This window comes from Sturnira hondurensis, unplaced genomic scaffold (assembly GCF_014824575.4).
Source record: "Sturnira hondurensis isolate 20B ecotype Veracruz unplaced genomic scaffold, ASM1482457v3 Scaffold0001872, whole genome shotgun sequence".
Classification (NCBI taxonomy): Eukaryota; Metazoa; Chordata; class Mammalia; order Chiroptera; family Phyllostomidae; genus Sturnira; species Sturnira hondurensis.
This window is the reverse complement of record NW_028074503.1, coordinates 1,915,125-1,928,467: the sequence shown is the minus strand read 5'-3', so window position 1 is coordinate 1,928,467 and position 13,343 is coordinate 1,915,125. Positions and strand designations below refer to the sequence as shown.

The following is a 13,343-nucleotide window of genomic DNA, read 5'->3' as shown; positions in this document are numbered from 1 at the left end:
CAGTAGGTATGGCTCACTTTCTATAACAGGCACATGTTGTTTTTCTTTTTTTTTTAATATTTTATTTTTAGAGAGGAGGAAAGGAAAGGGAGAAAGAGAAGGAGGGATACATCAATGTGTGGTTGTCTCTCCTGCGCCCCACACCGGGGACCTGACCCGCCTGCAACCCAGGCATGTGTCCTGACTAGGAATCAAAGCGGTGATCTTCTGGTTCACAGGCCAGCACTCAATCCACTGAGCCACATCAGCCAGGACAATAACAAGAATATTTCTGAGGAGATGAGAGGTAGACAAAAACCCAATTGCTTAATTTCTTTTTTCAAAAGTAACAACTTTTTAAAGAGAAAAAATGCCTGCCCTGCCCATGAAGATTACACACACACACAGTCCATACCAAAAAGAAGTCTCATTACACTACCAGACGCAGATGGAGACGGGTATTAAAAGGGTACTTACTGTCTTTATTCCATGTTCAAATTTTAACACCAAGTAAGTAGCTCTAAGTCTTTCTCTAGTTGTTCCCAACCCATGATCCTGGCCTCTGGTGAACTAATTTTTGCAAGTCATTTGAAAATCTATTATTTGGACTACTTGCCAAAGTTAACACAGATAAGCACTGTAGTAGTTAAATACATTTAAAACAAATAGCTCACTTAACACAGTTGCTAAATTCTAAAGTTTTTGGTTTTTGCATATTTTCTCAAGCAGATATTTATTAAAAGTAAAACTACTCATGTAGAAGTACACAAAGATTTGACAACCATTCATGAAAAGGCAGCAAACCACGACTCAGGAGTACTTACTTCTACTTTACACATTCCAGCTAAACCAGGTTAGGAGGTTTTGTGACCCGTATACTTTGACCATAAAGAAACTTACAAACACCACATGAAAGAGTTAAGACGCAACACTTTTGCCTCTGAGCATCGTTATATTTAAACATCTCAGAAAAGAATAAAGATGTTTCTTAGAAAATAATTTGTAACTAACTTCTAGTAATATATTTCAATATTTCAGAATCCTAGACTTAAGATCTTACTAACCTCCAATCTGGATTTATTTGTTACAATTTTTAGGTCTACCTATTGGTACTCCTTCCATTAAAAAGAACATCAATCACTAACATCCAATGAATAAAAACAAACTATAAACTATACCATGTATTTATGGTTTTAGAAAACTGCTACTGAAACTTTTATGCAGGCGCCATCAACAAATCATATATAAAAACTAAAGAATTTAAAGCCGTAAATATAAATATATATCAAAAGGAAATACAAATAAAAATTTAAAGAATTTGGAAAATACATACACATAGTAGAAAACAACAATTAAATTTATTTCCAGGTTTTCCTTCTAGTTTAGAATACTTCAGGTTGTACAAAGACCTTAACTTACAGATTCTTTTGGCTTTCTGTTGAGTTCATCTTAAGTATTCCAAATATACCTAAAACATATAGCTCATTATTCTGTCTCTGATACTGGCACCAAATAAGATCTTGAGAGACAATGTTATAACTGACCTCCTAGGCTACCTAAAAGGATTAGTAAAGGGGCTGCAAATTAAATCTAAAACCAATCTTGGTTCTTTCTACCTCTTGCCCCCTTCTCTTTCATCTCAGCCCTCCAAAACCCGCTCTTGTTCCAGTCTTCCCTATCTTAACTGATAGAGCCACAGACTGCAAATTTAACAAAATCTGTAGGTCTGCTTACCTACTTCCTTTCCCTGAGCCCCTATATGCAAGCACCCAATTCTATGGTTTTTACTCAAGTTATGCGCATTATCTATTGTCTCTTTTCCAATCCCATCACTCATTCATTCAAGCCTCCATTCTCACTGACCTATTGCCATAGCTTACCCTGCCTTCATTTTATTCTTACCCCAATCTACTCTTCACACAACAGACAATTCTCTCCATTAAACACAAAATTTATGTTTAAAACTCTTTAATGTAACTTTACTGTGTAAAGAACAAAACTCTTATTTTTTAAAAAAGATTTCATTTATTTATTGCTTTTAGAGAGAGGGGAAGGAAAAGAGAGGGACAGAAATATCAATGTGTGGTTGCCTCTTGTGTGCCCCCTAGTGGGGACCTGACCCACAACCCAGGCATGTGTCCTGACTGGAAATCGAACTGGTGACCCTGTGGTCAACAGGCTGGCACTCAGTCCACTGAGCCGCACCAGCCAGGGCAAAACTTTTTTTAAAAGTTTTATTTTCCATAACAGTATACATTAACATTATTTTGTATTAGTTTCAGATGTACAGCATACTCATTAGACAATCATATACTTTACAAAGTGTTGCCCAGATATTTCCAGTACTGATTTGGCACCATAGTTATTACAATATTACTGACTATATTCCCTATGCTGTACTCTACATTCCATGACTATTTTGAAACTATCAATCTATACTTCTCAATCCCTTCACCTTTTTCCCCCCAAACCTCCTTGTCTCTTGCAACCATCAGTCTGTTATTTTTTTACTTATGAGACTGTTATCTATTTTATTTATTTTGTTCTTTAGATTCCACACATAAGAGAAATCACATGTTATTTGTCTTTCTTTGGTCTACTTCACATGGCATAATACTTGCTAGGTCTATCTATACTATCACAAAAAATAAAAATTCATTCATTTTAGGGCCAAGTAATATTCCATTATATATAGATACTGCCACTTTTTTACTGACTTGCCTGTTGATGGGCACTTGGGTTGCTTCCACAGCTTGGCTATTGTAAATAACGCTGCAATGAACATATGGGTGCACATATCTTTTCAAATTAGTGTTTTGGGTTTCTTCAGATATATACCCAGAGGTGGAAGCACTAGGTCATAAGGCAAATCCATTTTTAAATTTTTGAGTACCCTCAATCCTGTTTTCCATAGCAGCTGCACCAATCTACGTCCCCACCAACAGTGCATGAGGGTTACCTTTTCTCCACATCCTTGCTTACACTTGTTGTTCGTTGATTTGTTGGTAATAGCCATTCTAACAGGTGTGAGATGATAGCTCATTGGGGTTTTAATTTGCATTTCTCTGATGATTGGTGAAGTTGAGCATCTTTTTATACGTCTATTGGCCACCTGTATATTCTCTTTGGACAAGTGTCTATTTGGGCTCTCCACCCATTTTTTAATTGGATTGTTTAGGTTTCTTCTGGTGTTGAGCTGTATGAGTTCTTTATAAATTTTGGGTATTAATCCTTTATCAAATGTATCACTGGTGAATGATACATTTGCGAATGTACATACATTGGTGAATTTTCCCATTTAGTGCATTGTCTGTTTTGTTGATGGTTTCCTTTGCTATGCAAAAAAAAAAAAATTTAGTTTGATGTAGTCCCATTTGTTTATTTTTTCCTTTATTTCCCTTGCTCAAAGAAATATATATTAAAAATAATACTGTTTAGAGAAATGACAGAGATTTTACTGCCTAAGTTTTCTTTAGGAATGTTATGGTCTGACTTACATTTACATCTTTACTATGTTTGGGGTTTACCTTTCATATGATAGAAAATGATTTAGTTTCATTTTCTTGCATATATCTGTCCAATATTCCCAACACCACTTATTGAATAGACTTTCTTTACCCAATTATATATATATGTATACATATATATATATGTATGTGTGTGTATATATATATATTCTTACCTCCTTTGTCAAATATTAGGTGACCATATAGGCATGGATTTATTTCTCAGCTATCCATTCAAGAACAAACTTCTTTTGAAGCCTATTTCTGTGGGCTGTTGCAAACTCATCTGATGCCTCGGTTCCCTTGGCTATAAAACTCCACTTATCTACTTATTTAACCCCATATGTTCATAAGCTGCTGTGTGACTTCAATGTTTACTTAGCACCTCAGCGGCTTAACAGGCACCCTTTAAAACAGCTCAGGCAACTCCTCTCCTATGAAACTTCCCATGAATCTGACAAAAATAATTTATCTCCCCTATTATTTCTCATTTGCCACACAATTGTATAATTATTTGCTCCCAACTTTGTCATTTTTATTTGATTGTGAGCTTCCTGGAGGCTGTGACTATGTCTTAAATCATCTTTAATCCTAGGATGTAGCACAGTGTCAAGAACCAAAATGGGTGTTGAACTGAATGTTTAATATGCCTTAATAACAATCAGGTTTTTAAATAATTTTTTTTATTTTGGTGCAATACAAACAACAGAAAATTTACCATGTTAACCATTTTTAAGTGTAGAGTTCAATGATATTAAGCATTAAGCACATTCATACTGTGCAACCATCACCACCATCCATTTCTGAAACTCTCTTCATCTTGCGAAACTAAAACTTGATACACCAGCTATAACCCCATACCCTGGACACCATCATTTCTCCTTTCTTTTTCTGTCTGCTGACTACTCTAGGTTCTTCATATAAGTAAAATGGCATGGTATTTGTCTTTTTGTGACTGGCTTATTTCACATAGCATAATTCCTTAAGGTTCTCCATGTGTCAGAATTTCCTTCCTTTTTAAGGTTGAATGATATTCTATTGTTTGTATACACCACATTTTGTTTAGCCATTCATATATCAATGAACACTTCAATTGTTTGCAATTTTTAGCTATTGTGAATAATATTGCTACAAATATAAGTGTAAGAATATCTCTTTGAGGTTCCATTTTCAATTCTTAAGGGTATGTACACAGAAATGGAATTACAAGATCATATGGTAATCCTATTTTTATTTTTTTCACAAACCACCACGCTGCTTTCCACAGCACCTTTACCATTTTACATTCCCACGAACAGTACACAAGGGTTTCGATTTCTCCACATCCTAACCAACACATATTCAGTTTTTCTTATAATACCCATCTTAATAGGTATGAGGTGGTATCTCACTGTGGTTTTGATTTTCACGTACCTAATTATTTGTGATGTTTAGCATCTTTTTATGTGCTTCTGTGCCATCCATATACCTTTATCATATTTTTATTTTAATAACTTTACTGATTATGCTATTATAGTTATACCAACTTTTCTCCTTTTTCCCTCCTCCACCCAGTACCCCACTGCCTCCATCAATTGCCCTTTAATTCATGTCCATGGGTCATGCATGTAAGTTCTTTGGCTATTCCATTTCCTACACTATTCTTAACATCCCTCTATTTTGTACCTACAAATTTGTGCTTCATAATCCCTGTACCTTTTCCCCCATTCTCGCCTTCTCTCTCCCAAATGATAACCCTCCAAATGATCTCCATATTGATAATTCTGTTCCTGTTCTGCTTGTTTGCTTAGTGTGTTATTTGGATTCAATTATTGATAATTATGAATTCACTGCCATTTTAACGTTAATCATTTTGATCTTCTACTTTTTCTTATATGATTCCCTTTAGCAATTCATATAATAATGGCTTGGTGATGATGTAGTCCTTTAACTTGACCTTATCTTGGAAGCACTTTATCTGCCTTTCCATTCTAACAGATAGCTTTGCTGGATAGAGCAATCCTGGCTGTAGGTCTTTGCTTTTCATCACTTTGAACACTTCTTGCCAGTCCCTTATAGCCTGCAAAGTTTCTTTTGAGAAATCAGCAAACAGTCTTATGGGAACTCCCCTATAGGTAACTGACTGCTTTTCTCTTGCTGCTTTTAAGATTCTCTCTTCATCTTTAACCTTTGGCATTTTAATTTCAATGTGTCTTGCTCTGGTCCTCTTTGTATCCATCTTGTTTGACATTCTCTGTGCTTCCTGAACTTATATCTCTATTTCCTTTACCAAATTAGGGAAGTTTTCTTTCACTATTTTTTCAAATATGTTTTCAATTTGTTGCTCTTCCTCTTCTCCTTCTGGCACCCGATTCAGATGTTGGTACGTTTAAAGACGTCCCAGGGGTTCCTTAGCCTATCCTCCTTTTTCAAAATTCTTTTTTCTTCCTGTTGAGCTGATTAAACTTTTTTTTTCCCTTGTGTTCCAAATCATTGATTTGATTCTCAGCTACATCCCCTCCAGTGTTGGTTTCCTATGAATTTTTCTTTATTTCACTTAATGCAACCTTCATTTCTGCCTGGATCATTTTTATGTTGTTGAAGTACCCTATGAGTTCCTGTAGCATTCTGATAACCACAGTTTTGAACTGTGCGTCTTACAGGTTGGTTATCTCCATTTCATTAAGTTTTGTTTCTGGAGATTTGTTCTATTCTTTCATTTGGGCCATATTTCTTTGTTTCCTTATTCAGGCAGCCTCCCTATGTTTGTTTCTGTGTATCAGGTAGAGCTGCTTTGACTCCCTGCTTTAGTACATGGTCTACTGCAGAAAAGTATCCCTGTAAGTCGTATTGGGTGAAGCCTTAAATAATCACCACTCTGTTGATCTCAGGTGGAATGGGGCTCAGAGAGGGGACAAGGCCACTGACCTCTGGGGTTTTGCCTGGGAGGAAGCTGTCTCCTGGCACTCACCTTATTGCCAGTCACTTCACTTTCTCTTGTGTCACTGGTGCCCTTCCAGTTGTTGCCCTGGTGCTGAATCCCAGAGGGGGTGGGTCTGTGTGTCCTAAGGCAAACTGAGAGCCCTTTAAGAAGAATCTCTTGAGAATCCCACAGTTTCTTCTGCCATTCCGCCTACCTCTGGTTTTTACAGCCAGAAGTTACGGGGACTCATTCTCTTGGCACTGGAACCCTGGGCTGGGTGGTCTGGGGCTGGGCTCTCTCACTCCCAAGTTGTCCCTCCTGGTTTTTGTCTACCACACAGGGAAGTGTGTCTGACTGCCCAGCCACGTTTCTGCCACTCTGTGCCTCCCCACCTCTCCATGCCTCCCCACCTCTCCAAGCCTCCTCATGCAGCTCCGCATCTCTGCCACTCCTATCCATCTGGATAAATGTGGCTTCTTTAAATCCACAGCTGTCGGACTTCCATTCGGCTCAATTTCTGAAAATTCTGGGTAACGTTTGTTTTGTAGCCTAGTTGTATTTTTTTTCTATAGCTGTGCAAAGAGGCAAGGCATGTTTACCTACACCTCCACCTTGACCGGAAGTCACCACCTACATATCTTCTTTGGAAAAAAGTCTATTCAAAACCTTTGATATTTGAATCAGGTTATTTTTTTTATTGAGTTTTAAATTCTCTATATAGTCTAGATATCAATCCCTTATCAGATATATGATTTGCCAATATTTTTCCCTATTCTGTAGGTTGCCTCTTTACTACTGATATTATACTTTGGTGCACAAACGTTTTTAATTTTCATTAAATGCAATTAGTACATTTCTTCTTTCATTTACCGTGCCTCCAGTGTCACACCCAACAAATCATTGCCAAATCTAATGTGTGAGCTTTACCTTATGTTTTCTGCTAAAAATTTTATACTTTTCACTCTTAAATGTAGGCCTTTGATCTATTTTGGGTTAATTTTGTATGCAATGTTAGATAAAAGTCCAACTTCACTCTTTTGTACATGGTTTTTCCAACACTACCTGGTGAGAAGACTGTCCATTCCCCATTGGGCGGTCTTTGCGTTCTGGTCAAAAATCATTTAACCATATATGCAAAGGTTTATTTCTGGGCTTCCTATATTATTCCATTGGTTTATATGTCTGTCTTTATGCCAGGACCACAGTGTTTTAATTACTGTAGCTTTTTAATAAGTTTTGAAATTAGAATAGTAAGTTTTCTGAATTTGTTCTTTTTTCAAAATAGTTTTGGCTATGGAGTACCTTGAGATGACATATTTAATTTCAGGATCAATTTTTCTATTTATGCAAAAACAAAAATCGTCACTGGAATCTTGACAGGCATTGCACTGAATATCCACATCACTTTGGCAGTACTGACATCTTAACAATATTAATTCTTCCAACTCATGAACATGAGATACGTTTCTGTTTCCTTAAGTCTCCTTTGATTTCTTTCAGCAATAATTCAGAGTTTTCACTGTACAAGTCTTTCACCTCCTGGGTTAAATTAATTCCTAAGTATTTTATTCTTTTTCATGCTATGGTAAATGGAGTTATTTTCTTATGTCTTCTACAGATCATTCATGGTTAGTGTACAGAACAAATGACTTTTGTGAGTTGACTTTGTATCCTGCTACTTAGCTGAATTTCTTAATTAGTTCTTTAGGGTTTTCTACATGTAAAATTATATAATCTGCAGAGATACTTTAATTTTTCCTTTCAAATGTGGATGCCTTTTATTACCTTACTTTTTAACTTATTGCTCTGACTAGGACCTGAATTAACATACATCCCCAGGAACTATGTACACCAAGTCTTAGAGCCATTTTGGAAGTTATCATTCTGAGTCCTGAATCGTTTTTAGAAAAGAATTTCCTTAAACTGACTAATCTGAAGTCCATTTGCCCATTCCTTCACAGCTTTTCAGCTAAATAAAATTTTTCTACAGTTTTCTTGTCATTAACTAGATAAGCAGAATCAGACAGAATTAGCATCTGTTTCTAGAGAAATTACTAACTTCCACCAGTTGCAAAGAAATGGGTAGTAGGAATGCTCAAATACAGGTAATAACAACACCTTAAATTCCCATGGTGTTATAAACTATAGACGTTATCTTAATTATTTCTCTAACTCCATACCCCAATCCTTTAAGTTATCATAAATGAGGAAATTGAAGCTTATATAAATTAAACTTTTTGTCCAATACCAAATGGGTTTTTTGACAGTCTAATATTGTTCCATCCTATTAATCCTCTCCATTCAAAAACAGTTTTCATTAACCTTAAATGATAAAACCAACCCAAATTTCCTGACAACTTCAGTATATATTTGAAAACTTATTTTAAAGGACACACTTTTTCAAACTGGTCCTCCATTCACACCTCCATACCTTTACTATTATACTTCATCAGTAGGAAAAAAAATACCGAGTTCCTGAAGAATCCAAAATTAGCTCACCCAGATCAATCTCACAGTCCTTGGTGCCTTTACCTATCTATACATTAAGAAGGAAACAATGTAATCCTACTCTCTCAGTAGGTCACACATGGAGATAACCAAAGCAGCTCTTTGAGTTTTCACTAAGAAATAGGAAAATGTATCTTATCACATATTCAAAATGTGTGATACAGAAAAATAATTTTATTTGATAACACCTTAAAGCAACTGAAAAATCTGCAATAATTACCAATACTAGGGACCAGAAAACTTCCTGTGAAGGGCCAGAAAGTAAGCATTTTAGGTTTTACAAGCCATGTGGTTTCTTGTCACAATCATGCAACTACTCGACTCTGCAGTTTTATCACGAAAGCAGCCATGAACAACACATAAATCAGTGTACTGTATTCTAATAAACTACAGAATACAAATGGAGTCTGGATTTGGCCTGTAGGCTAGTTTGTGACTCCTGATGTGCACTATCTTGAGTCGACTTCCTCATGCAATTTTTTAAAAGTTGCAGAATGAGACAACTAGAGAATATATTATTCCCATTATTTTTTTTGCTAACCTCAAAACTTTTAATTACATTTTCAAAGACCCTAACAATTGTTTTTAGGTATATTAAAGGTATGATAAAGGTTTTTTAAAGAAAACTTATCTTTTAGGATACATACTAAAATTTTTACAGACGAAATGTGTAACTGCTTCAATATAAGTCAGTGGAGAAGTGAGAGTAAGGGGTACAGTAAGACAAAATTGGCCATGAAAAATAACTGTACCGGTGTATTGGGTATATAGGATTCATTATACTATTCTACCTCTATAAATGTGGAAAATTTCCAATAATTTCAAATTACTTTATAAACAAGATGGAAAATGATGACCCACACATTTAAATGCGTTTACAAAATTAACTATTTTCTCCATCTTTTAAACCAGGGTTTCTTAACTTTAGCACTACTGGCATTTTGGGCTAGCTAATGCTTTATTGTGGGCGTTGTCCTGCGCTCTGCAGGATGTTTAGTAGCATCCTTACTCTCTACCCATTAGATTCCAGAAGTACTCCTCCAACCCCCGCAAGGAGTTGTGTCCATCAAAAATGTCCCCAACTGAAAATCAATGTTTTTAACAAACTCTATTGCTGTTTATAACAGATAATGTCACTTCTTATATTCTAGAAAAATGAGAATGATGAATTTTTGTTTTAGTCTTAAGTGATAAAGTGTGTTTATATTTTAACCTATTTTTAAATGTAGTTTTTCTTTTACCAATTGGGACATTATGTTATTAATTTAACCTGATGTGTAAATATTTATTTTTCACATTATTTCTAGCAGTTACATATGCCTACAATGGTTTTTAAAATAGAAAATGCACGGAATGGAAATCCAAATGAGGAGCTATGGTAGAAGTCCACATGTATTTCCTTGTTCTCATAACAGACATAGTTTTCAAACTGAAAGATAAATTATCTACAAACACCTAGCCTACTATACCTCATTCCAACTCCAACATTACCATGTTTATAGTATTAACTAACCATTTGTTTTGTATTTGAGTTTAATTAAGGCAAAAAGAAGACTACTCTTGAAAAACAGTGCCAACTTTGTTTCCAACCCCACAGCTGCAGCACCCTATTCTGAACAGAGGCTGGCTGGCCTCTCATGTGAACAAGAAATATTTAGGAACAAAAATTTATGGATAGTATCTATGTTTCCAGGTTTAATATTTAAATTCTGAATTTAATTAATTGAATTTAATTTCTGAATTAGAAACCATACTTTTTCAAAGGTAGACAAAAAAAATTAGGTTTTTCAGCTTCTTGCCTTATTAGCTATAATCAAAAGGGCTTTGATATTTCAGTAGTTGTTATTATTGTAAATTCTAAATTCATTAAATTAAAAAATAGATATTCTACAGGCCAAACTAAAACAAAATAACAAAATAAAGTAACTGCCTGTCAGTTACAAAATGCTAAATTTAAATTAAGTCTTTCTTGCATTTCCAAAAAACCTTGTAACACATACTGGGTTCCTAAATACAGCCAAGAATACAGCCAAGAATCATGTGACTTAAAAATTACTACTGTAAAAACAAAATCAAATTATACAATCTCATTCATAAAGACATTATACAGCTTATAGACATCTAATATGCTAATACAGGAATTTCATTTGAACAAAACTGCAACATTCTGCCTAGCGTAACTTTGAAAGAATTTGACTTATTCCTAAATAATACTGCACTACATGGACAAAAACTAGAGCAGGCTGGGTGGAAATGGAGGGAGGGGAAAGTGCTGGGTGGGTGGGCTGGGATGGGAATAAAAGACAGAAAACTGTACTTGAACAACAATTAAAATTTTTAAAAAAGAAAAAAATAATATTGCACTAGACTGAAAGAAATGTAATTCTAATATCTTTTTAGAAATGAAGTTATAGTTAATTACAACAAAGGAAGCCATCTTTCACATGACCCATATAGATTCTCAACTGAAATTCCAATGATAGTACAAAATTTTTATTTTCCATTAATGAGAATATACTCTAAATTAAATTAAGCATAAATAAACATATNAGAATTAAATAAAAATTATATTTAAAAAAAAATAAATAAAAAATAAATAAATAAATATCTCTATTTTTCAAAAAAAAAATTTTTTTAAAAAGAAAAAAATAATATTGCACTAGACTGAAAGAAATGTAATTCTAATATCTTTTTAGAAATGAAGTTATAGTTAATTACAACAAAGGAAGCCATCTTTCACATGACCCATATAGATTCTCAACTGAAATTCCAATGATAGTACAAAATTTTTATTTTCCATTAATGAGAATATACTCTAAATTAAATTAAGCATAAATAAACATATAGAATGATAAACATGCACTGCAAAATCTTCAAGGATACACATTAAGGTCAAGAAATTATAAGACTAAACAAAGTCTAATATAGGTTCACTTATGAGGAAAAAGAACATAACAAAGGTCTCTGAGTGTCAGTCAAGAAAAATCTTGATACACATGATTTATAGTCTCCTGCCCTCAACTTCGCAGCATAATTCTTGAACGGAATATTACTGGGCTTCCAACAGCAGTTGGGACCATTTTCAAGAGTATTGAAGGGGTCACAGAAAAACAAGAAATGCTTCAAGTTGTTTTTTGTCAATTTTTTTTCAACGAGAAAAGCCTTAGGTCAATATTAAATTTCAAGAATCAAAACAATCTATCTTATGCTATAGAAGTACCATTTCTAGGACATTTTTACTTAAAATATTTTTTAAGCTTAGTTTAATTACCTCTGCTTCTACATCCACATTCTGTTTCAAAAGTAATTTCAAAATGTCGACATGTCCATTCTGACTAGCGGCTTGCATAGCTGTATGGCCAGCACATTGTCCATTTACCTAAATTTTAAAAAAGGATGAAGAAATGTCACAAATCAGAAAGAGCCAATATATTCATATAGTGAGGTTTTAAATTTGGCACACTGTACAACTCCATGAAAATAATTTAATTGGTGTTCCACATAGCCTAGAACCAATCACCAGACACTGTTTTCTCTAAATAAAAGAATGAATGCAGGCACTTTTTAAATGAAAGTTCCATTGTCCAAAGAGCTATAGAAGAACAGTTTAGCAACCTACAAACTTGACAAAGAAAGGGGGAATGAAGAGAAGTCAGTTACATTAGTTTTGTGTATATACTTCTATCTGAATTAATAAAACTCGGAACCTATTTCAATGAAAAAAAGCAATGAGGTGAATAGAAAATTTTTAGAAAAAATAGTCCACTACGGTGTAAATATTTTTAATTCAACAACTGAATACCAATTATAAGCAAACTACCATGAGGATATACATAAATGAATTACCAGAGTAGCTATATACTGCTATTCTACAACAGTAATTTCCAACTTTGTCTATACTTCAGATGTTGTATAAATGTATACCTTACCCATGAACATACATACACAAAAGTAATTGCAATGCCTTAATCCTACCTCATGTATTCCCATCCACAAACCCATAACAAACAATTAAAAATTATATCCTGACCAGATATATTTATATCCTGTCCCTCCTGAGACCACACTAAAAAAACAATAAAGTAATTTAAAACGTAAAAAGCCATAAACACTGGTGGAAAGGGAGAGCTAACATCAAAAAACAAGAAAAAGCAACACGTTTTTGAAAAAGAGATAGCAGATGGAAAAGTTTTAATTGGCTTTACATAGAAGAGGAAGACGAAGCATGAGAACCCCCGACAAACTCAAAGCCTGCAAATGCAAGCACACGAGAGAGCTAACAACAGGAACTCCAAATACACATCTGATGTGCAATGGCCACGCTCCAGGCAGGCCCATTCTTTGCACCCAAGGACAGAGCATTAGCAGCCATGCATCTAGGCTACAGACAGGAAAAAGGAGGTTTCTTTCCTCAAACAGCTTAACCACCATAGGAAACAGACCCCTAA

The 13,343-nt window shown here is 34.6% G+C and overlaps 1 protein-coding gene across 1 annotated transcript in view; it reads right to left on the bottom strand.

Annotated features, from left to right (window-relative positions):
• The window catches only part of MIB1 (MIB E3 ubiquitin protein ligase 1), a 119,434-nt gene that overhangs the window by 54,775 nt on the left and 51,316 nt on the right, over nt 1-13,343 (bottom strand). Inside the window, exon 10 of the mRNA XM_037031804.1 lies at nt 12,167-12,274. Within this exon, the coding sequence (XP_036887699.1) occupies nt 12,167-12,274 (108 nt within the window). The remainder of the gene's footprint in view (nt 1-12,166; nt 12,275-13,343) is intronic.